This window comes from Arvicola amphibius, chromosome 5 (genome assembly GCF_903992535.2).
Source record: "Arvicola amphibius chromosome 5, mArvAmp1.2, whole genome shotgun sequence".
NCBI classification, from domain to species: domain Eukaryota; kingdom Metazoa; phylum Chordata; class Mammalia; order Rodentia; family Cricetidae; genus Arvicola; species Arvicola amphibius.
In genome coordinates, this window is record NC_052051.1 from 51,050,487 (window position 1) to 51,074,742 (window position 24,256).

At 45.0% G+C, this 24,256-nt stretch overlaps 1 protein-coding gene across 5 annotated transcripts in view; it reads right to left on the reverse strand.

Moving 5' to 3' along the window:
• Positions 1 to 225: 225 nt before the first annotated feature.
• Positions 226 to 24,256, reverse strand: part of Sema6d (semaphorin 6D) — a 55,350-nt gene continuing 31,319 nt past the window's right edge. For 2 of the 5 annotated variants that reach the window (XM_038330957.1, XM_038330956.1), the window contains exons 2-19: positions 12,292 to 12,453; positions 11,778 to 11,889; positions 11,180 to 11,240; positions 11,001 to 11,063; positions 10,790 to 10,891; positions 10,460 to 10,550; positions 9,895 to 10,014; positions 9,147 to 9,235; positions 8,222 to 8,439; positions 7,979 to 8,110; positions 7,517 to 7,672; positions 7,261 to 7,434; positions 6,407 to 6,547; positions 6,232 to 6,309; positions 5,772 to 5,833; positions 5,374 to 5,430; positions 3,778 to 3,945; positions 226 to 2,089 (exon numbers count right to left, since the gene is read on the reverse strand). In XM_038330957.1, coding sequence (XP_038186885.1) covers positions 804 to 2,089; positions 3,778 to 3,945; positions 5,374 to 5,430; positions 5,772 to 5,833; positions 6,232 to 6,309; positions 6,407 to 6,547; positions 7,261 to 7,434; positions 7,517 to 7,672; positions 7,979 to 8,110; positions 8,222 to 8,439; positions 9,147 to 9,235; positions 9,895 to 10,014; positions 10,460 to 10,550; positions 10,790 to 10,891; positions 11,001 to 11,063; positions 11,180 to 11,240; positions 11,778 to 11,889; positions 12,292 to 12,400 — 3,219 coding nt within the window. In that variant the 5' untranslated portion in view covers positions 12,401 to 12,453 and the 3' untranslated portion in view covers positions 226 to 803. The remainder of the gene's footprint in view (positions 2,090 to 3,777; positions 3,946 to 5,373; positions 5,431 to 5,771; positions 5,834 to 6,231; positions 6,310 to 6,406; positions 6,548 to 7,260; positions 7,435 to 7,516; positions 7,673 to 7,978; positions 8,111 to 8,221; positions 8,440 to 9,146; positions 9,236 to 9,894; positions 10,015 to 10,459; positions 10,551 to 10,789; positions 10,892 to 11,000; positions 11,064 to 11,179; positions 11,241 to 11,777; positions 11,890 to 12,291; positions 12,454 to 24,256) is intronic. The other 3 variants (XM_038330958.1, XM_038330959.1, XM_038330960.1) reach the window with 3 other exon arrangements.

Sequence of the window (24,256 nt, forward strand, 5' to 3'; positions counted from 1 at the left end):
GGTGTGGGGAGGAAGTTAGCTGTCTTCAGTCATGCTTAGTGTAAACAACTCCATAGTACAAAAGACGAAATGGGCACCTAAATAAATCCTAATTGGGTACAGATCTCTTCTCTCTCTCTCTCTCTCTCTCTCTCTCTCTCTCTCTCTCTCTCTCTTTCTCTCTCTCTCTCTCTTTCTCTCTCTTTCTCTCTCACACACACGCTCTCTCTTTCACATACACACACCTCTCACACAGTTTTGTTGGTGGCAACAAATAAAAAAAACCAGTGCCACACATGAAAAAAAAATGCTACAGTTTGGGTCAAAGATTGATTTTTTTTTCTTTTTTAGCAAACTGCTTGGTAATCTACAAGCTCATTTTGTTTTGAGACATTCCCATCTTTTCATTTTGACATTTGTGCAAGAGGCAAGGTGAATGCATACATATTAAAATGTTCACATTTAATGGGAAGACCACACATAATGGCAGTCTAAATTGAACCCATTTTCAAGTATTTGTTCAGTCTTCTGAGTACTGTATCAGCTCTTTCTACTGGCGAAGGGAGCCCTTCCAGGCTACACACCCCTTTAGCCTCAAACAAGAGAAATGGAATGACCAGTACCTCCCTTTGCTTCAGGCAAGTACACAGAAGCCAGGATGCAGTAGCTACATGTGGCAAGTTCTGATGTTACCAAAGTTACAGAGTTTCTTTGGCTACTTGTTTCTCTTAAAATACAAGCAGGTATCTCGTCTTAAGGTACCCTCACAGCGACCTCAACAACAGGGACAGGATAAAGCCACACAGGAATAGCACACTTGAGGCCTAGTAAGTGTATTTGTTCAGTGGTCTGACCGATGTGGTTTGAGGAACAAAGGAAGGCTTTGGTGGCACATCAGGTTTTAAGGATGGTGTCCTCTTTAGTCCCGTCCTGGGTAGGGTGCCATTACTGGTGTAGCTGCTCTGTCTAGAGAGGGAAGGCTGAAGATGGACACTCACGGGTGTCCCCTGAATGTAGTCCACCTTCGCCCCCGTGGGAGTGGGCATATACCCTCCACGGTTCATACTCGGCTGTCTGGATAACAAAACACCATTTGGTGAGTTTAAGTTTTTAGGCACAGCTGATATAGAGTGCCTCTGGGAGGAATTTTTATGATAACCCCTTTGTCTTTCCAGAGATGTCATTGGGACCCCGGGAGTGGTAGGGACATCGACTCTCTTGGTTGGACTATTTCTGGGGAGTGTTGAAGGAGGAGAGTACAGAGATGCCTCCCGGTTAGGGACCTTGGGTGGGACCTCAGACATAGGTCCTACGGGGTCCAGCATGAGGGTTTGATGCGCCATATGGATCTCTCCCATGATGGCTTTGGGATTACTGTTTGGGTCATTCAGATGCTTCAGGAGGTCGTTAAGGGTGTTTCTGGAATCCACAGAACGCCGGTGCTCCCTCTTACTGGACTTTGTAAGAGGGTGGTCGAGGTTCTGAAGCTTCTTTTCGGCTTTGTGAGCATTAGAGTTTGAAAATGACGTGTTGTAGTCATGAGTGGCGTTTGGAAGAACAATAGCACTGGGGATGTGCCCGTGGCTTAACGGGGAGTGGGGTGGAGGACTGGAAGGAAAACACTGGGGGTGTTCTCTCCTCGAAGCACCGTGGCCATGGGCCTTGTCAGAGTGGCTCTTCATGGCCTGCAGGGTCTTCTGGTGGAGCACAGGTGTGGACTCGGGTGTGGGGAGAGCAGCCAGCTCTGGAGGCTGGCCTCGATGCTCCATGACCATAGATTTCGTATCTGCGTTGGGTGGCAGCTCCTTCCGACTGGTCAGCAGGTTGCTATAGAGTTTAGGAGAATCAATGTTCTGTTGGTATTCCTTGACGGGACTGTCAAAGAGGCCGTTCAGCTTGGCAAAGCTTCCACTGGAGTCTGTGCATGACTGGGCCGATTCGGCGTCTTTATGGATCTTTCTGTTCTTGCGAACAAACATGTCGCGGTAGCAGTAGACAGCCACGCCAGCAATGAACGCACCCAGGACGAAAGCGGCAAACACACAGGTGATGAGCACGTTCATATGGACCATCTGGTTGGAGTCTCCAGATTGGACTTCCCACCGTACACCTGCAACAGATACGGGAAGACTTTGAATGAGGTGCTTTCAAAACAATAATAAATATAAAAGTGCTTACACTGAACCAATCCTATCTTCAAATGCCCTACAGGCCTAGCTGATAGGATCAACAGATCCCTACATTTCTCATGTATTTCCCTTCCCCCTTAAATCACACTACAATCTCCAGAAACATATATGCTTGCTGCGAAAGTCAACATAACTCTTATCTTCCATTTGGCATATATGTTCCCCTCCTTTTCCCCAATCTCCTTTAAGCAGTTGTTAGGAATTTTAAGAGTTTCTATCTAAAGAAAGGAGTTAGAGTATGCCAGAAAACATTTACCTTACGCTTCTCCCCTAATTTCTAAATCAGGACTAAAGAGTTGCAGCTGGAGTTAAGGCAATGTCTGAATTAGCAAAAACACATGTCACGATAGGTAAAAGAGCTAAGCTAATACAGTTGTGTTAACCAGAACTAAAGCGTAACTGGCCACAAACTAAAAGCAGGTCCTTGGTCAGGGTTAAGTACAATGTACACTGGCGCATTCGTCTTCACGGATCTACTTTGAAATTTCATCTTGGGATGAAATATTCACGAAGTAGCTACTATGTAAGAAAGCCGGGAAGTGTGAGAAAATCGTCTATGTATTAGTTTCAGAATATCGTTAAATTATCTGGAGGTATTTGAGGAATACTTAAATTAGACCTAGGGAGTGAAGAGTGAGTTAGTTGGTAACCATTGGAGATTTTAATGCAACCACAGACATCTAAGGATCGATTAAAGAAGGGTTAGATTGAGAGGTATTCAAGTCGATTCTGTGTTATCCATGCAACGATCCCAGAGTAACTGAGTCAGAGCAAGTGGGACGGTTCTCTGGTGTTAAGAGAGTACTACTAAGGCCTTTAATATTAGTTGGTTTAAATCAGCTGTCAAAGTTATGGAATTTCATGGCATTGTGAAAGACCAGGAGAGAAAGGAAGAAAGAAATGGTATTACTGAAGAAATCAAAACAGAAATCGTGAGTATAAAATTGTTTGCAATGAAAATATAAAAAAGAAACAAAAAAAATCAACAGAAGTAAATCATAAATGACAAGGTAATGCCGTAAGAACTGACTGGAAACCTGATACCACAGCGAATGCACAAAGGGAGAGACTTCTTTTCCCTAGAGGAGGAAATCTAATAAGCAAATTGATCAGGCAGCTTTTAAACTTCATCGAGTATGTGCTGAGAGTAGTAATTATGGACAAGCACTATGTCACGCTTTATGGCTTGTGGCATCTGAGTGACATGCCACTCCACGGAGCCTTTCCACATCACAGGTCCAGCTGAAGCCAAGCAAGGGGCAGAGAAAGCCTCCTAGATAGAATTTTGGTAACAGGATATTTGTCATCTGAGTTTTTTTTTTTTTTTTTTTTTGATATTGTGAGGGTGACCCTCAAAATTCTCTGATATTCAGCAGGCTCTCAGTGTCTCCAGGCTGAAACTGGCGCAGATTAGAATGTCTGAGTGGCTGTTTCAGGATCTATGTCTCGGGTAGGAATGCACTCAGACTTAACCACAGGACAGCCAAGTCACTGTGGCCGGAGAACCTAGAGGAAGGCACCTCTAGTTCTACGGAGCTTCACCTCTGAGAGCCGGGTGAGGAGTCAGGTTTCCATGCAGTTGGAGAAGAGATGCCTGGCCAGGCCTTACCCCTTGGGATACCTGATATAGTATCAGTAAAATCAGAAGTGTATGGGTCATCTTGAGCTACAAATTTCCGGGAGCTCGTCAGTTTAGGTCTCCAGGTATCAACCACTTTAGATGTAATTTCTGGGCTACTTGCCACAGTGGCAACAGAAGATGAAGATACCTCCATGTCTGTGGTGGCAAACATAGAAGTCCATTAACACGGCTAGCGTCGGAAGAGTTTTCTGATTGCTTGGTTGCACTTTAAAGTCTGAGAAATCCTGCCCTAGAACTGGGTTAAAAAGAACACCAGGGGGACTATTCCAAATCCTTTTCATGTAAGAGAAGTGTAAAAACTAAAAACTGACAAGGAAGACAGACTATGCAGATTTCAAAAGATATGAGAACATTCCTACTGAGGTCTCCTCGTGGAAACGTAACGTGAGCCCCAGCTCGGGATGATCCTACTTCCCTCCAGATCTTGGGGTTCATTTGATTTATTTGTAATATGTATTGTACAGAGGACTTTTGTGAACGGCTGGGGTTTTTTACCCTTCCCTGGAGAAGCTATAATGGAATTATAGGAAATACCTGGTCAAGTCCAAGTAAACAGCTGATTATGGACCTGATAAACCAGTTCTGCGTATGAGGCCATTCTGCTTCTCCAGGGCCTCTTGTCCATTTGGAGATTTCTCACTGCACAAAGAGACTCCATCCACAGTGCACACAAACCTTGCTGTGCTCTCTGACATGCCTGGGGAGTTTCTTCCAAAGAGTTAGCAGGAACTCATGCACAGGCAATGGCATTTATACACTGACTAGGGATGCTGAGATCCTAGAGATGGGTCATCCTTTTCTCTTCCCCTGAGGGATAAAACTGATGTGAACCCTAGAAGCAGTGTAGACCAAGGAGCAGCTGAACCTCTCTGGATCTATTACCAGCTTTAACCTAGCAGATTTCCATGAATATACAAGCATATGCTTTTAGACACGGTAGTAGAGACTGATCCAAGAGTCACAGGTAGAGACTTCTAAGCAAACACAGACAGATGTGCACGGAGACCCCACTGTATATCGTCACACATCAAAATCCAGCTTCATTCACCTGAAGCTTCTCTCACACCACTGAGATCACCACATTCAGAGATTCCTGGGGTTGCCACCAAACATTCAAAAAAGATCTTTAAAACTTAGAAATACACATTTTCGCAAAATGTGTATTGTTCATTCCTTGGTCTCATGAAAGGTGGGGAGAGAAGGGGGAAATTATGCGGTTCTGTCATCCATGGAACATAGATGGCCAGAGGGAGCATTCACAAGGCAAGGGGTTGAGAGAGAAGGAAGCTGGGCGGCCGGCGTGCAGTTGAAATGCAGTACATGCCAGCCCACTTGACTTTCCTTAAGGATGTGCCTTGGTCAATGATGAATCATTAACATGCTACACATGGGTGGAGGGCTGAGTAAGAGAACATCTTTCAGGACCTTCAGAGGGTTTATGAGTCAAAGCGGAAAAATGAAGGGCTGCCAAACTGCGCAAAAGGAGGAGGGGGAGAGGGGCTGAAAATGCTGAACCGAAGGAAAGAAAAGATTGTTAATTCAAAAAAATTAAAAAAAACTAACCAGATGTTGGACCGCCAAATATTTGGTAATCTGGTGTAGTTGAAGTAGGCAAACTTTCTAAAGGGATCAAAGGAACAAGTAATCAGTGAGAAGCAACCGAAAGAAAGCAAAAAGTTTATGAATTCCAAGTCATAGGGAAAAGTCAAAAGAAAAGACCACAAATTAAAAGTCTACTGGTTAGACTACCTTTCTCTAGATTGCTTTTTAACAGAAGTTCAAATGGGGAAGAAAAAGAAAAATTCAGAATCTTTTCTAATGGACCCCCATGACCAAACAGCTCAGCTTTTGTGAAGTTTACGTTAAATGCTAGGTGGTTTGTGTCCCGAGTCATTATCAAGGCTGGTTGTAAAATAAAGTTGGCGTGCAACCGTAGGAGGGCAGGGAGGCGTCTGTCTTACCGTGGCAGTCCCCTAGGTGGGCCGTGTTGCCGTACTCCACGTCCTGCTCATATCCTCCGGCGCTGTGGTTATGGAAAGCAAAGAAGTCCTCAGTTAACAGCCTTCATAGGGGCACAAGGGACAACCAGGACAGAGCCGAGAACACAGACTGGTTAGTGACGGTAAGCAAAGAGAACACACTGACGATTCAACAAACTTGCCAAAGGAACTACTTGTTAGTTTATCTAGGACGTCTGGAGAGTGTGGAACGTTCTTCCCCAGAACCCAGTGCCCTCAAGGGTTGCTGTGTCTAAATCCCGTTTCCCTTTCAAATTTTAGGTTTTCTTTTTTAAAACTTTCCCCATACCAGAAAAAGAAATAAAGAAAATGAAAAGCAGTGTATCTGGAAACTTAATTTTTTTTTTTTTTTGCAGGTGTTGATACCCTGGGAGAAGGTGCTTAGGTGGTCCAGGGTACTTACAGCATTCCTATGGTCACTCTCTCACAAACGCCCTGGCTTAACCAGCCACAGTACGGGTCCCGTGAGGCAATGCAGGACCTGTAGAGAAACCAAACAAGCTGTGACGTGGATTTTCTTAATCAGAACAGAAGATGCCACTGCAAGAGCCAGAGGGCATGGGGAAGCACAAGCTTACTTTTTACAGGCTCCATAGCGCTCACAGCGGCTGAGGGGGATGCGCACAACACAGCTGGAGAAGGCCACGTATAAAGCATGGTGATCTTTGTCCAGCTGCAACGAGACGACCTTCCTGTCCTCCTCGCTCTCAGCGCCGCACCTGTTTTGTGGGTACGGTTTGAAGATTCACCCTGAAGTCACACCCACGCCAACCGTACGTGAGGTGTGTCTGTGATTTGGCGACTAAGCAAGCCAAGGAATTGTGGGATACAGCTCTATGCTTTTGCATAGCTGGTTCCATTTCAAGCTGAACAAAGGGCCTTTAAAAGGGTTGGATGGCAGTTGCTGCTGTAAAGGGTATGCTGGACGCTAGAGAAAGAGAAGGATGCTATTCTAACGTGTTTAAGTCCTCTGGGTGTCCGTCTCACGTGCTCTATTCCTCTCGCTTACTTCTTCTGTGTTTTAATTGTCCAAATAATCTCAGCTCCCTGGTTAGAACAAAATGCTTAAACGCTTAAGTCTATCCTCTGTGCGCATGCTTACAACCAACTGTACCACATGCGGCCTCCTGAAATAGATCTGCGAGGTAAGATGGTGCTAAAATGTTCTCATTTTTCACCGGTGAGAAAGAAGGGCTGACTTATTTTTAAGCTCATCAGCTGTTCACTCTCCTTGCCCTAGTGGGCTTACAAAAACAAACAAGCCTGAAAGGTATTTCAAGGGGGAGATAGATAATAAAAGAAGAAATAAAACCCAAACAGAACCTGTAAAAAGCACCACTAATTTAGAAGTCTGAAAGGAAATGCCCAGAGGAGATACATACGAAGCCTTTTTTGAGCAGAGCTGAAGAGATTTCTCCTCAAACGTACTTACTTGGCCTGGTTGTACGCTTCAATCTCTTCAAGCAATACACTGTCATTCAAAGAGAAAGGACTGGTCTTCGCCAATACTTTAAGCACCACACCAGCTTCAGAGCCAACGAAGATGACTGTGTAGTTCTGGTAGGGCCCTGCTGCACGGTCCACTTCGATGGCCGTCAACCTGTACCTAGCAGAGGAGAGAGGCAAATCAGACCGGGGCTGGGCAGGGACCGGGCTGTGCGGTGGAAGTAGACTACCCACGGTCTCACCTGACCCGTGTCTTTGTGAACCAGGGCTCATCAGCAATGGGTGGAACAGCAGAGTCCATCAAGGGATGGGATTTGATGAAAGACAGGGTCTCATCTGGGAAGTCGATGGAGGTTTTGTAAGCTTCCGCGAGGCCGTGTTTGGCACAACAGCCAGGCCTGAAATGAAAACAGCGATCCTCATTCTCTCTCACATAATTGTACTTAAGGAGTGAGCACACATTCCGTGGGAAAGAGTTCAAGAGAGGAACGAATGACAGCAAAGCCAGAGGAGCAATATAATGTCCCAGAATTCCACGGGCCCTTCACATCCACAGGCACAGGGTGTAACGGGACACCATTTACTGACTTTCTGGGGGCTGCCTCAGAGGATCATCCTGCTGGGAGGGAGGACGGACAGACAGACGGTTCCAAGGTTCACAGTGGTTTTGTTCAATACAAAAACCTTTCGACTCTTTTCTTTACCTTGGTTTTGGTACTTTGTCTTCAGGAACTGCCGTCCAAACAGAGTCGGGGGTTTTCTGTTCTTTGAATCGCCCTTTGAACACTTTCTCAATGTCGTCCATGCTAAAGGCACAGACTGCAGAGCCGGGAATGCTGAAAAAAACGAGAAAACCGTGAGGAAGAGGCTGGCAATGGGGGCCATGCCAGGGTCCGACAAGGAGCACAGAGCACCTCTGGGAGCAGCAGGGCTCTGCTCATTCCCACCTGTTGAGCTGCGTGGTGAAGACCCCAATCACGGTGGGGACACCATTGATTTGTATTATGTCTGTGATGGACTGCAGGACGTCGAAATAGAAAAAGGAATCTCCGGGGACAGAGCAGTTAAGCCGAGCCTTCAGGAAGGAAGTCCAGTGTTTCTCCAGGACCCGCTGTGAGCCACCCATGTCGTTCTTACAAATGCGAGCCACGCGGGAATACACAGCCTGCCGGGAGACAAAAGCCAAGCGATGGATGAGGTTATGAGCGTGGAAGAGGAGCAGCCGCAAAATGCTGCTACTTGAGGGAGGGACAAAAACAAAACCAAACAAACAAACTCAATGTCTGGCTCAAAACTAGCTGCCCCCTCACTGCTTCCACACAGGAAGCAAGCAGTGGAGAGTTTTCCCCACACTGCCAAACACGCTCCCCCAGACATGAGCTAGCTATCTTCCTGGCAGAATGAGCACCATGTCTGAACTTCCGCCTCTAACTTTTCCTATTGCTTCTCATATTAAAATGTGAAGTCACAGAATGTGGTCCCAGGAGAGACTCAAGGAGTACCTGTACTTATACAGAGATACTCTAAATTGAGCGGGGCGGGGGGGGGGGGGTTCCCCTTCTCCACTCTGCCTTTGACATGGGAAACAATGAGACCATCAATGGCTCTCTAGAGAGTGAAAAAAGAAGCCCCCACTTTCCGTGGTGATAGAAATATAAACGTGGATGCTTTTGAAAGCCCGAGGAGGCAGCTGTTCCCACTCTGGGCATTGGGAGGTGTTTCCCAGCCGGCAGCTGTTCCCTTACTCGGCCTCACATGCACTGAAGCAAGCTCTCTGAAACAGGACAGGGGAGCACCCAGCACTCTGCCAAGGTGGGTGCGATTCCACGTGGTTCAAGTCCACGCTACAGCACATCGAGCGCAGATACTTGCCTTGCCCAAGTTATTGTGTTCCACAGCGATTTCTCGGAAGAAGAAATAGACATAGTTTCCATATTCGATGGCATGAAGAAAGTGTGGTTCTGGAAGAAAATTGAAAACAAACCATTCTTAAGGGATGATTCAGTTAGTGTAAGACCCCCCAGTGGCCAGGTATGCTGCATAACTGCCCTTGGAACAATGATTCCTCGGAGTCCCAACATGGGTGTGTTCAAGCTTCAGGGGCCATGTCTTTAAAGTCGGCTAATGGACTGTAAAACACGGCCTACGGGGAACTGAACTACAGCAAAGGTCTTTGTTTCAACAGATTTGTTCATTAACCTATTTAGGGAAGGAAACCTCATATTGAGATTTTAAAAAAAAAAAACAATTTTCAGACTCAGAAGAACAAAATGACTCCAGAAGTCTGAACTCATTGGTTCTCACTACTATCGTTCCAAGATGGGTGAACGGGCAAGGAAGGGTAGTATTGTGTGCATTTGGAGTCAGACAAACTGATACCGGAAGACAAGGTCTCTCTTTAGCTGTTGGATTTTGCTTCAGCCACTTGCATACCGGCCTGGATGAACGTCCTCCCTGGCATGTCAACTGGTCTGATCATTCCCTGTCAATGCCCCATTCATAAACAAAACACCATGTGCTTATTCTAGATGAGCAATCCAAGGTCCTGCCCTGAGCTTCCTGATGGCCTTGGCCATCAGACCATCCCCAGCAACCCAACGGCATTGCTCCTCATGGGTACCTTTGATCCATTTGGAATCATATTTTATTGTGCGAAGGGCAGATCCATCCCCCATGCTTCTGTAAATGACAGCATCACTGGCCAGGAAGTCAGCCACTGTGGCAGAATACAGCTTCCCATCTGAAACCAAAGTTATAATTTGGTCAAATAACCATAATTACCTACGGTATGTCAGCATGGTTACCTTCTGCACTGTTTCACCTGTCACCATTATCCGTGCAATAATCTACACCTGGGCTCACCCTCGCCCTCTAATTGGCTGTCCTACGATATTACCTAATTTTACAGATGAAGGATCTACTCACCAAAAATTAAGCAATGTATTCAGGGTCAGCAGCTTAGTTAATGACAGAGCCACGTGCAAGAAGGCTTATATCCCAGTCACTGAGATACTCTTTTTTTTTTTTTAAATGTATTCTTCCTGACAATTTGCTCAACTGGCTTTAACCGCTGAAATGCTTATGTCAAAGTATCCATCCAAAGTCTCAGCTTTTTCCTTCCTTTAAATTCTTCTGTACCTTCAATGTCATTAATCATTGATATTCTGTACACCACAGCTTCTTACCAGCAAAAAGGGCAACATTGGTTTGTCTAGCATCAAATGGGCATCGTGCCAGGCCGCTAATTTCTTCCCCATCATACTCTAAGGTATTCAACTGCAAGAGGAAAAAAAAAAATAGCTGGTGTCACATCTGTTCAATGTACTTATTTGAAGGCAATATTGCTTTATTTATACTGAAATTCTATTTGAGGGGTTCTGCTTTGCATTCTCTTATAACATGAGAGATAAAACAAATCACTGGGTTAGAGCACAGAAGGTTCAACTCTAATAGCCAACTAGTGAAGGATAATATAGTTGATGGGGAAAAATATTCATTATCTAAAACATACTTACCCTATAGTATCTACACATCGGGTTGAAAGCATTGGTACCACAGACAAAAACCATCTCATCGTTTCTTGGAACAAAGACTTTGATGAAGTTGTGGCACTCATCCTAAGGGAAGAACAAGTACATGGTTATGAGACATCTCCTGTGCTGATGTTATCATGGCAAGCCCACAAAGAGGGGGACAACGTAGCAGGCACCCGGCTGCCACACTCACTTTATGCTTGCCTTTCATAGCGCAGTTTTCTCGATCCTGTTGTCTGGACCTCCACGTCAGCTTCTAGATTAACCAAGTAAAATCAAAGTTCAGTTTTAAAAGGCTGCGCTTTTGGAGGGGGCGTGACTGAAGCTCAGAGGGTGTGTGAATACATTTGCCCTCTGTCGCTAGTGGCTCACCTTGCTTGGTATGACCTCTGTTTTGGGGATTTCATTTAAGTTCACTGTATAGACTTGATCTCTGTTGGAAACAAGGCAGTAAGTCATATCACGTGAATGCGTAGATGCTAAGCTTATTTCATCTTTACAGAGCTGCCATTACTGCTCTTTAAAGATCACCAGGCTTTTCTGTGACTTCAACGAAGTCACCAAAGAGTACTGTTTCATTAACGAGCTGCTTTTGTGAAATCGCTGCAGTCAAGGACCAAAGGAGGCCCTTGCTTCCAGACTTGGGCAAACTGACGGGGCTTTAGCGTGGCCCTATTTCTGATATTTGCTCGAATAATTCTAAGTTAGAAAAGAATAAAGGATGAATTTTCCCCTGCTGCTTTAGGACAAAAGAATGACGTGTGATGTCTGGACGTGTCACAGAGGGCTGTGGCTCTGTGTTCTGTTATTCTGTGCCTGCTACCCAGCATGCTCTTCATGGACAGTATTTTTGGCTACTTGCAATTCTTGATCACAATCACATATTAGTTTTTCATGAACTAGACACATTAATGCAAGCACCACAAGAGAAAAGAATTTTAATCTAATAAACCAACGAAAGGAAAATTACCTGCCAGCAATATAAAGTGTGTCTCGAATTTTCAACATCAGCTGAAAGTCCAGCCTATGCTGCGATTCGTTGCCTGAAGGGCGTCCTCTGAAAACCGGATATTGCCTTGAATCTGCAAGTAAAAATGGGCTAAACCATCAGTCAGGATTACAGAGTTGAAGAATCGATAGACAGCATTGATTAACTGTATATAGTACTTGTAGGAAGGGTTTTAACTAAATTCCTCTCTTAAGGTCTTGAATATAAATTAGTAAAAGATGGAGAATGTCAGTAAATGGTCTTTTTCTTTTTTACTGAAAACACACAATTTCTACATGTGGGCTGCTGCAGGACAGCGCCCAACAGAACTGACTCCTTTTCTGCACGGTCGAGGAAAAAAATGCAGATGATTTATTGTGCAAAACATTGTAAAGACATATTAAAATCTGTCTCTGGTGCTGAAAATGGATATACACAGAAGAAGACAAACTTAAGGTTTCCTTTGTAAACGATGAGACGGCTTTGGACGACTTACAGTGATAATCCACAGTGTTAAGGGGCTCGTCGTCTTCAGGGAAGCTGACCGCCCGTAACCTGGAGGCCAGAAGGAACAGCACGCAGAACCATAGCAGAAAGAAACTCATGGTTGGCCAAGAAGAGATCTGAGGGCCGCTCCTCAGAAATCCCACCTAGCTACCTGGAAGACAAAAGCATCATGGAAGACCATTATGCGGTGGGGAAATTACCTTCTCTGTAGACGATTCTATTTTTTTGCCCACCTCTTCCCATAGCTCCCTGTCTACTAAGATACCTGGCAGCGGCAGACAGGTATCTGCTAAAACAGACAGAAGGCAGTGCCCAGCTAGCACCTGGTGAACATATTGATGCTTTGGGTTCACTTGCCAGGATTTTGGAGGCAACTCTGTGTCGTAGTGGCAAAATCACCAGATCTACAAACAGAAGTGCTGGCTGCTGACTTGGCGAGGAAGCGGGTAAAGTAGGGATCAGAATTTTAATTAAACTCCAATCTGTATCCCTTACCCTATTTCTGAAACACATAGGTACAACACGTCTCTTCCTCCCAGGAAAGGCCCAAGCTGCCTTGAGAAGCCAGAGCTGATGACCTTGGCCTCAGCCTCTGGCTTCTCACATCACCGCCCAAGCCACAGTTCTGTATTCTCAAACAGGTGTTTTGAAGACTGGCTTGCAAAAGGAAATCAGTGACCTTGCATTAGGGTGAAAGGGATTGAAAAGAAATAAGACAATTTTGTGAAAACCAATTGGTAAAGCAGGAGGTGACAGAGCAGGCCGGCTGGTACCCAGCCTCTAGGGACACCGACATTCTACCTTAAAACTATTCAGGAGCAAACCAACGTCCTAAGTCCACAGTCCTCTAAGCTTTATTGGGATTTGAGCTGTAGGGGGCCTTAGGGACTATCAGTCCTGACACCCTCCTTTGTTAGATGGGAAAACTAAAGACTGGCAAAAGGCTGGATTCAGTCTGACTTTCATGGAGCCTCGGGGGCAAGGCTGGAGTCCAGAGCAGTCAGCTGAGTCCCTGACCGGACTCTCTGCTCCAAACTGCAGAGAGAGAAATGGATGTTTTTCCTTCAAACAGATGGCATTGGGAGAGGAATGGCTATATTCCTCATTTCTACTGAAGTTATGTTTCACAGATATTAAATCACACATTAAATATGTACAGTTACTGTAGATCAACACCCCAATAAAACCATGAAAACAGAACAGAGTTAAAAGATCTGTGTGTGTTAGCAACTCATTGATAAAATGAATTGTGTTTTCTGGGCCAATGGGAGAGGCACCTCTCTGGGATTCTAAAGATGGTGCTTTTTCATCAGTGCTATCTTCTCACAACCAAAGCTGTCACGAAACTCAGTGATCACAAAAGGCCTCCTCCTGTACACCTAAGAACCGTGGGACAAATTATAAAAGCCGTCTCAGATTCTGGAGAATACAATCATGCAATCAATTAAAAACTGTGAATATGCACAGCACACACTATTTAATTGGAACAAAAGTAAAAGTCAAATATAGATGAGTAAAACTGTAATTTTAAAAGCAGGCCTAGTTTTATATGGCGAGAATAATGCTTTAATAAAATCTCTGTTAGTAGATAGTGAGTCCAGAAGTGAGTTAATAAATAAAAATGCTTCGCAAAAAAAAAATGTGGGTGAACGGAAATGAATCGAGCTTGCGACTGGATGGAACTCTGCCAGTGCTGACTAACTGACCCCAGACGATCTCTAGGAGAACTGGTCTCCTTCTCTATAAAATACAGGAATAGCAGGCTGGGAGGTGGTGGTGTACACCTTTAATCCCAGCACTCGGGGGGCAGAGACAGGTGGATCTCTGTGGGTTCAAGGCCAGCCTGGTCTACAAGAGCTAGCTCCAGCTGGGCGGTGGTGGCGCACGCCTTTAATCCCAGCACTCGGGAGGCAGAGGCAGGCGGATCTCTGTGAGTTCGAGACCAGCCTGGTCTACAAGAGCTAGTTCCAGGACAGGCTCCAAAGCCACAGAGAAACCCTGTCTCGAAAAACCAAAAAAAAAAAAAAAAAAAAAAAAAAAAAAAAAAAAAAAAAAAAAGAGCTAGCTCCAGGACAGATGAGCAAATGTCTGCCTGTCGTACAGTAGAATCTACTGTATGTTAGCATGTTAACACTGTGTGAGGCCAGGTTGGTCTCCCGAGTCTGGACACGGTCTAGTGAAAAGCCGTGCTAAACACTAATGTCAATTAGTCCAATTTCTCTTACAAATAAAAGGCTATTTAAAAAAAAAAAAAAAAAAAAACGCCAAGGACTATGTTGAGAATAGATTTTACAGCTCATACCCACTTATCAGCAAACCTTCTCTTGAGAATTTTACCAAGCCGAACCCATGACTGCATTAACATATCCTAGTATTTCTGCCTCACACACTTTCGGCTGTGACAACAAAGCCTTATTCCCCTTGCCACATCTTCTGGAGCAGCCTCTCCGGGTCTTGTCCCTTATGCTTTCTGTTCGTCAAGATCCCAGACAATTCTAGCAGCCTAAAAAGACTAATGCATCTCTAAGCACCAAGTCTGGCTGAGGCTCCAGTCCCAAGCTGTATCTTCTGGATGGAAAGTCACTTGGCTCTTTCTGCCCAGAATCATAAAAAATGATCTCCAACGCTCAACTGCTCCCAAAGAAATGTGGAAAGACGTGTGTATAGAAACAGAAAGTTGTGTGAGGCTTTCTGTCATAACTCAGATCAGCCAGGCAGCATCTGAATTTCCCCACACAGGAAGTGGCCCTCATCTTCAAGATCTTAAGCCAGGTCATGCTGACTCATAGATCGCCCCTAGCTATGGCTGTGCAGTCACTTCCTGTAGCACCTCAGCTGACACTCAGAGCACTTCTCCCCATACCCTGCCGCAGTCAGCCTAATCCTTAAAGAATCAAGTCCTCCACCAATGGCTTCCTGCCCACAAAGCAAGCTCTTTAAAAAAAATACAATTTTACTGTTGATGCTATACATAGAGGTATACAAATACCAGTGAAATAATCCATCTAACACCACCTGATTAACAGCAAAGTTCTAGTAGCTTTTTAGTAAATATTATGATTTACTGGTTCATCTCATTAAGCAAGAAAGACGTGAAGGCAAATCCCCTTCTCCTGTTAGGTAGAACCATTTGCAAAAACCCAATGTGTTGCCATCATCACAATGATGGCGTTTTCCTGCGGGACAAGGTCTAGTTCCATAAATGCAGACACTTCCACTGAGGAGGAAGTACTATGTCCCCCATAGTAAGCTTACAGAGAGAGCACCTTCAGTGGGGAGACTCTGTCTAGTCAGAGAGCAGTGATACACAGATAGGCATATTTTGTCATATTTTGGCATTACATTGCCACTGAGCCAAAATAATAATAATAATAATAATAATAATAATAATAATAATAATAATAAAGAGCCTTAGAAGGAATGCTAAGCTGCCAGGATACCTGGGGGGCTGTATCCACATGAGAACATGGGTTCAAGATGGAGCTCCAGAGCCACAGTTGATTTTACCCTATGGGATACATAATTGTTAAAGTCTATACAAATGAGACCACAACTAGAAAGAAAACCAGTATTTTGGGCAGTCTGAAGGGTAATACACACACACACACACATACACACACACACACCAAAAGGCCATCATTTATGGCCCAAAAAAGCTGCACCATAAGAAAGAAGAGAAGTGGGAGAGCAAAGCTTCAATCCATCCAACCCAGCCTTCAGCAACCTAACCTGCAGACCGACGACTGTAGAGTTCTCCCACTCTACCTGCTTTCAAGAAAAAAGAAGGTGATCCTGAGCTAGTCTTCACCACGGTTAAACCACCCTATCCTGCAGGGGAACTCCCTAAGCAGGGAGGTGAACAACAACAGTAGAATAGCTTCCAGAACACCCTAAAACTGACCAGACTTACTAGGCCCTCCCAGCAGGAGGAAGCAGGAAGCAGCTGCAAGGAAGACTGAGAGGGGGAAGCACAAAGAAGACTCCAGAACAAGAACAGCTGCCTGGAAGAGCTTTAGGTCAACTGAGGCACCTGGGAAAGACACTCTCGGGCCCCTTGAGCTGCTTGCAGGCTGTGAAGGGTGTTCCAGGTTCCCAGCTTTTGTAGGCTGTCACCCATGCTGGGGTGGGTTTTGTTGCTACAGCTGTCTTTGAGCTATTTATGTTCCTGTAAGTAACCAGTCCCTTACCCATATTCCTGTAAGTAACCACAGCAAAATACATTGGTTCACCAAGTTGGACTTTGGTGGTCTATTGTGGGTTCCCTATCTGGGGGGAGAAGAGATGTTTGTTTTATCTCCCCAGGAAAACATTTGCCACACAATAGGTAACACTACTTGTGAGAAAAACAGCATCACCCAGCCACCCAGAGACAACTATTCACACAGTTCAGTATTAACCACCCATTGCTAGACATTCCAACCCTATGCGGAGATGAAGTAACAAAAACTAGGTCTCCAGATAAACGATACATTAGAGTTATCAAGCGCATGTTCAAGGAACAATGCTGTATGTAAGCGTGGCGGTACCCCATGGTGTATGTGAATGTGGTGGTACCCCTCTTTAATCCCACCGCTTGGATCTCTGATTTGAGGTTAGTCTGGTCTACTTAGAGAGTTGCAAACTAGCCAGAGCAATGTGTGAGAGTCTGTCTTAAACAAACAAACAAACAAACAAAGCAGACCTGTGCAGATTTTACTGAAGGATAAAGGTTACAAAGGGAATTTCACCAAAGAACCAGAATCCACAGAGCAGAATTAAGTGGAAATCTTACAGCAAAATCTACATGCAACTAAAAAGTCTTAATAACTGTGTTTAGTAAAGAGTTGGCGGTCACTGAAGAGAATATGAATGAACTGGAAAATAAGTTGCAAGAAGTTATCAGACAGAAATATGGAGAGTGCCAGGCGGTGGTGGCGCACGCCTTTAATCCCAGCACTCAGGAAGCAGAGGCAGGCGGATCTCTGTGAGTTCGAGGCCAGCCTGGTCTACAGAATGAGTTCCAGGACAGGCTTCAAAGCTACAGAGAAACCTGTTTCAAAAAACAAAAAAAGAAATATGGATAGCTAAAACACTGGAAAAAGCAAAATCAGAAAAGTAAAAACAAAAAAACACATAATGTTTAGACAGAAAAATAAGAGAAGGAATATTTACCAAAGTAATGATAATATTTTTCTGAAATTGACAAAAGACTCTAGCTATCCATTAATAAAAACTCTAAGAACTTCTAAATAGAAAGAAAAATCATACTTAGACATAGTATACTGTAGATACTAAAAACAAAGACAACTTTAAAAAAACCATTAAAAGCTAAAAGAGATGTATTACCTTCAAAAGAACAAGATGGTCCTGACAGCTGACTTGTCAACAGAAATGATGGAAGGCGGTAGACCATAGAATGAGATTTTTAAAAATGTTGAAAGAAAATAAATTTCCAGCATAGAATTCTGTGAGCATTGGAGGCAGTTTTTTTTTTCTTTTTAAAAAACACAAAAATGGTTTATACAAACAAACCTTAAGAAATTTTCTGTAAGCAGATCCAAACTCAAAAGGAGGTTTTAGGCACAAGAGTTTGGGGGGGGAGGGGAGGGTCAAAGCAATCCCTTTTTATATTTAAAATGCAGAGATCAGATTTGAAATCCATGACTCCCAGATAAAGAAGTTAGTCCCTAGTCTGTGGCCTTCTGAAAGCCCTCTGACATCCAAGAAAGAAAGTCCCCATCCTACCTGTGACCCAATCACTAGGGCTCAATGGGGAGCACTTCAGCACCATGGAGTCTTCCCACCCAGGATCTAGGACCTAAGACGCTGAACTGCTTTTTCTGGCTTCCTGATGACTCTTCTGGCCCTTGAGCCTTGGCTTTGCTTGCCAAGGCTCACGTCCTCCTTCCCTTCCAGTGTATCTGATAACATCTGTTTTTCTAGAGCTTTCCAACGATTTTAGTGGTTCCCTCACTCATGAGTCCACTCTGTGATTCCTCCTCAGAAACTAGGAAATCAAAAGTCAAGCTTGGCTCAGCTGGATCCTAACCCTCTGCCTTCGCAGCCTGCTTGCTTCCCCAATTCCATTCTCGCTGTTCCTTCTTCTCATCGGAACCTTTAGCCCACTAACTGGTCTTTTCTCTCCAGTCTCAACATTCCTCTCAGACACTATAATTAAAGGTCATACGTTTCTCGAATATGTCTATAGATGCTGCAGACTCCCCTGCCTTCAGAAACCTTCTTACAGGGGCCCTATCCTGGACAAATGGCGATTAATCTCCATATCTACCCCACAGCACGGAACATTTGCTTTGATTCAGTCACAAGGAACAGAGCTCTTGACCACTGATGGCAGTTTGAGACTCCAAAGAGATCCTGGTCTGTTTTCTAAACTTGACTTTAAAAAAAAAACAAACTTAAAAGTTTCTAGTTACAATTGACAGTCCACATAACCCTGCTTTCTACCCTCAGGAAAATAACCAAGTCTGACAAAGGAGCATCTTCAGTACATTGCCTCATTCCAAGACACACTGACTCTTCCCTGTGCTCTTTAACCAGCTTCTGAAGCCTTCATGTGGCGGGTGTGTGTGCACACAGGCACATACTGTAAGCTTTCATCTGGGCATGTATGTATCCAAGTGGAGTGTGCCAATCTGCATGAGGCCAGAGGCTAGTCCTGTGTATCTTCCTTGATCTCCAGGGTCTCTTACTGAACCTGGAGCTCATTTGCTGGTGATGGTTAGCCTGCAGCACCTCACCACCACCCACAGACACCAGCACTGCGACTGGAGACATCTGCCGTCATGCCCAGCGTCGCCACAGGTGCTGGAGATCCGAATTCAGGTCAGTGCAAAACTTTATCCACTAAACTCCCCCCCACCCCCGGACCCTTCACCTTTAGTCTTTTCTTGAACAGAAAGACCACATTCTCCCACGTCCCTTCTCTCTCTATTCTCTCCCCGTCTCTTATATAAGATGACTTTTAATTGATAACTGATTGAATACTGTTGTGTTCGTAATTGTCTCAACCCTCATCTCAGCAAAAGAACAAACACTCCCATCGCCCAGGTCCTGCAGCTACTTCCTCTCTCTCCCCGTCCATTCATGGAGGCTTTAGCTGTTTATTCTCGCTCTCACCATTTCCTCCCCTCCTCCCCAGTCATCTACATCCTGAGTTCTTATTCTTTCTAAATGAGGCCTCTCTGTGAGGACACCGAATACCACAGATATTTACAGCGCTGGGCCACACTCTGCCCAGGGTCCTTTAGTCACATCTGTCTGTTTATCACAGTGCCCACTTCAACTGAGACGAGGTCTTACTCTACAGCCCAGGTTGTCTGGAAGTTCAAGCCCAGACTGGCCTAGAACTCTTGAATTCTTCTTGCACAGCCTCCTCCTGCTGTGACTGGAGACTTGAAACACCACACTTGGCTCCTCCCAGCATGTCAAACCACCACCTTTCTGTTTCCTGTCTTCTGACACTTCCTTCTGACCAATTTTTCAGCCTCCTGTTTGTCTCCTTTTTAATTTTTTCCTCTTCAGACAGAGTCTCACCAAGTTGGCTTCAAACTTGGGGGTCCTCCTGCTTCAGCCTCTGAAGCCCTAGAACTGCAGGCGTGTGCCCACCACCATCCTGGCTCCCCCATTCATTTTCTAGATGCAACAAGAATTATCTTTTCAAGATGTAAGCCTTGGCATGTGACTGCAGAACCCTCCAAAACCTTCCTATTAAAGCCCCGGTGCTGTGAATGTGGCCTTCTGGGCTGTTCTCATCCTTCATTTTAAGCCTCTATCCCTCCTAAATGGGGTTTCTGCCACCGTGACATGGTGCTGGGCATTGAAAGATTGTATGTGCCACCGGCACCAATAAGGAATTCTCCTACTTACCCTCTGCTCGGGACCTTCTTCTCTCCCTCTTTGACCCATTTACCTTTAACTCCTCATTTCTTCCCCTTTTTCGAGATAGAGTCTTGCTATGTATCCCTGAATGGTATTGGACCTGCTAAATAGCTTAGGTTACAAACTTCCTTCCACCAGCCCTCCTGTCTGCGCTGAGTGTTGAGTGTTGTTACACACACACAGCACCCTGACCAATGTGGATACAGGTTCTTGATTTCTGCTCTTGGCCTCCTTAATCACAAGATTTTAGAGCTCCCAAAAGATTCTCCTGTCCCAGAGGGCTATCTGGCTAGGTTATCAACTCTGGAGGCAACTTCTGGAACTGCAGACTCTCTGAGGGCATCAGGAGCTTTTTGGACTCCAATTTAATTTAGATTTATATCAGACTATTAAACAGCAACAGAAGGTAGCAGACTCCAGGAGGACAGGCATCTGGGGCTCCATTCTCAACAGCATTGATTTCTCTGCGAACGCTGTGGACTAAAGAGAGGGGGGATGATTTGGAACTGAAGAATGCCATCCACTCTGGAGTCCAGAGATGATCAGAATGATGGCCCCCAGAGTTATAGAAATTCTAGGTTTACTGCCTGACAGCCTTGTAAGCCAGGATAGGAAAGGAACAATGGGTTTGGGAAAACTGAAAGAAAGCAAAGAGAAGCAAGTTACTTGCTATTCCTTGGAACCTACGACGATATGGAACAGAAACTGAAGCCCAGTTATGGAAGAGAGATTTATTCCACATTCATTTGTCTGGATTCTATAGAGAAGTGTGCTCTATGTAGGAGTTTGGACTTTAATCAGTCACTTACAATAGTACGTAATCAGAAGGGTAGGCGGCATGATTTCGGGGTCATAAGCCACCAGTGGTTGTATGAAGACTCCAGATAGACCCTTAAGTAGTGTTGGAAGAGAGTCATCTGGGTCCTACAGTCTGGGTGTCTCCTCACATCCAGGCTTCCAAGGATCCTGCCTGATGAGGTGTCTTGGAGAAGAGCTGCTCTTTCATTGAAGACATCTCTCCTGTGAGCCTACACCCTGGCCTTTAAACAGGTTCCAGGTAGGAATGAATGCATCCTCCTAGGAAGCGAGAAGGCGGCAGCTGAAAGTCCTTGACTCCGAGACCCTTATTTCTCTGGGGATGAAGACAGTTAGAAGGAAGAGGTGTCCAGCATGGCTGTGTTAATAGTGTTAATGACAGGCTACAATTAACCTCCTAAAACTCTGCTCTGTGATAAATACTGAGGAAATGACAACGTAGCTGTCTGATTTAAGTTTTGTATCGTGCAGCCCTGCAGACCAGGAGAATCAGGGAGGATGTGCTTGCTCAGCACATGAGGAACATGTCAGAAAGTCTCCTATCAGTGTCAGTGACATGGAGGGAAGAGAGAGACCAGGGACCAGGTCACTGTAGACCTGGGTCCACAAACTGCTGTCTGTCATACACGAGTTGTTTCACTCCGCTGGCCTGAGTTTCTTCATGTGTTCTATCAAAATGCCTATGAACCTTTATTTCTTGAAGGGGCCATGATCTTCTTCTGAGGGACATAGGTAAGGCTCTGAATTCCCTTTCAGCTACCTTCTTGGAGCAATATTAACATGGTGCAACCCCAAGCCCCACTGGGCTCCTCTCCCTCATCATAAAAGCATCCCAAGCAAGTCTGATCAGAAACAAATCCTGTTTGCACCATTCCCTTCTCCCTACCACCTTTCCTAGCCAGACTAATTGATGAGCCATCTGAACCCATGGTCTCTACTTTCTCACTTTTAACCTACTTCGGTCTAGCTTAGATCCTGCCCACCCATAAGCAAGTCGAAAGCAAGCAATCCTCATTCTAAGTCCTGGTTTATCAAGGCGTGTAACAACGCTGCACATGTTTGCTGGGCACTCCTGTGGTTCCTGATACTCCATCTCTTTGGACGGGCTGATCGAGAATGCTCCAGGTGCCACAGATCAGCAACCACTTCCAGCTCATCTCAACAGGCCAGGTTCCTCGGACCGGGTTCTTCAGGTCTTACTCAGAGTCTTTAGAGAGTCATGTGCCTCATATCTGCCTTCTTCACTGTCGCCCGCTCCCCGAATCACAGACCCTCGTGTTCAACACAGACCTTGTTCCTAGCCCAGATCCAGCTGCCCAACTCTCTGCCAGATGTGATTCAGTTTTCTAGACTCTGAAAACTGAACCCAAGAGTCCTCACTAGGACTTCACTGTCTGGAAAAACCCCTGCAGGTGCAGGCTTACTGCTCACAGTGCCTGGATTCAAATCTACTCAGCATTATTTTCTAGTCATGTGGCTCTGGACATGTCGCTGACACCATGCAAACCCTTCTACAGAACTCATCACTGTACACGTCTCTATTCAATTTGGATGACAACATTTCATTAATAGATTTTGGCAACCAGTCTCTCCAAGAGAGATGGGATGGCTGAATGACAAATCATTCTCTTCCATCCCAGCATCAGGCACAGAGCCTGGCCTCAAGGAGGTTGCCTGCAAATATTTAACAGTTAAGGGAGAAAGGCAGCACATGGCCGGCTTAAGTGTTAGGATGAAGGCTGATACAGTGGATGGTCTTTCATGGCTAATGTATGCAATCTACATGAGCCCTCAGGTCATAAGCCTCAGGCTGTGAAATCAAAAGGCTGTAGGACAGATGGCAACAGCTGCTGATTTTCACATCTGCCTGTTGGTAGAAAACTAGTCCGCGGTACCAGAGGAACCCAGGACAAAGAACTAAGTTATTCCATTTCCCGGTCACCCCCACCCCATATTCCATTTCTGCTCACTTTGTAGCTTTCCTGAAACGGAGAAGAGTGGTTCTCGAGAGACGCTATGGATGCACAAGTCTGTCAAAGACGCCTACTTGATTTGATTCCATGACCCAGCAAACGTCACAGAAAATCAGCCTGTCTCCTAGCTGGCGTAGGTTTGAGTCGCTGCACTGGGAAGTTCTTTGCTTTGGTAGATGGCCATTTTCCTATTCTAAAGTAAGCTGTCCTAAAGTACAAGGTTAAATAAATCAGTATGTACACACTCATGCTTTCTTTCCATAGGGCTAACTTTTGACAGAAGAGAGAAAGGAGGCAGTGGGTACCACACAAGGAGGAGAAGGCAGGAGCTGAGGCACAGACCCTGTTTGGTCCATGATTAATGACTTGTTTTAAAAATCTATGTTTCCTAAAACTTGATCCAATTCTGATTATTTTCAGTTTGTTTTATGTGCATGAGAAGTGCTGGCAAGTTGAAGAAGTTTTGTGACGAGCAACAGGTTTTCATTATGTGTCCGGATGTTCTTAAATCAATGAGCACTACTATTGGAACCGGGAAAGCTTCGGTAATTCTATAAATAATTCCAAGAGGAACTGAAGTGAAAACAAATTGAGCAGGAAGGGACAGAGAACAGGACCTAACCCGCCTTTGCCAGATTCTAAGTCAACCTGAATAGAGATTGCACAATGTGTCCTGTAATCAGAACCACTGCTCTGGGGCAGATAATTCCAGTCAAAACTTGCCCACAAGTTTTTGCCTGTCGGCCCTCAACTCGGAGAGGGTAACATTTTTCTTAAAGCTAAATTGTTCTAGCAACAGTCCTCATTTAGGGTGAAACTAACACAAGCAACTGATGAGAAGTCAAGAAGAGGCCGGATCTCAGGCAGAAGAATGCACTATCTGGGACAATGGCAAACTATCTGAAGAGATCAAGATGAGGACCCGCTCTGTGGGAATATAAACAGGAACCTTTTGCAATCAAAAAGAAAGAAAGAAAGTGCATAGCAGTAGACTACTGTGGCAGGAAGGAACAACAACCGTCTTCCTTTGGTATTGTTATTTTTACCCAGAGGACAGAATGGTTTCCAAGGCTAACGAGTTAGCAGAGACATTAGCAGCAAGGTCATCCGTCATTATCCGTTCTTCACTCCAGGTCTCAGGCAGGCTGCTCTCTTTCTTTGGCCTCTAGAAAAAGTAACTGCTCTAGACACAAGAAGGACCCAGGCTCCTGGGAAGACTCCATGCCAAAGGCCTCAGCTTGTCTTTGGAACACCAGCTTACTCCACCAGATGACTTGCTCTGGCTGC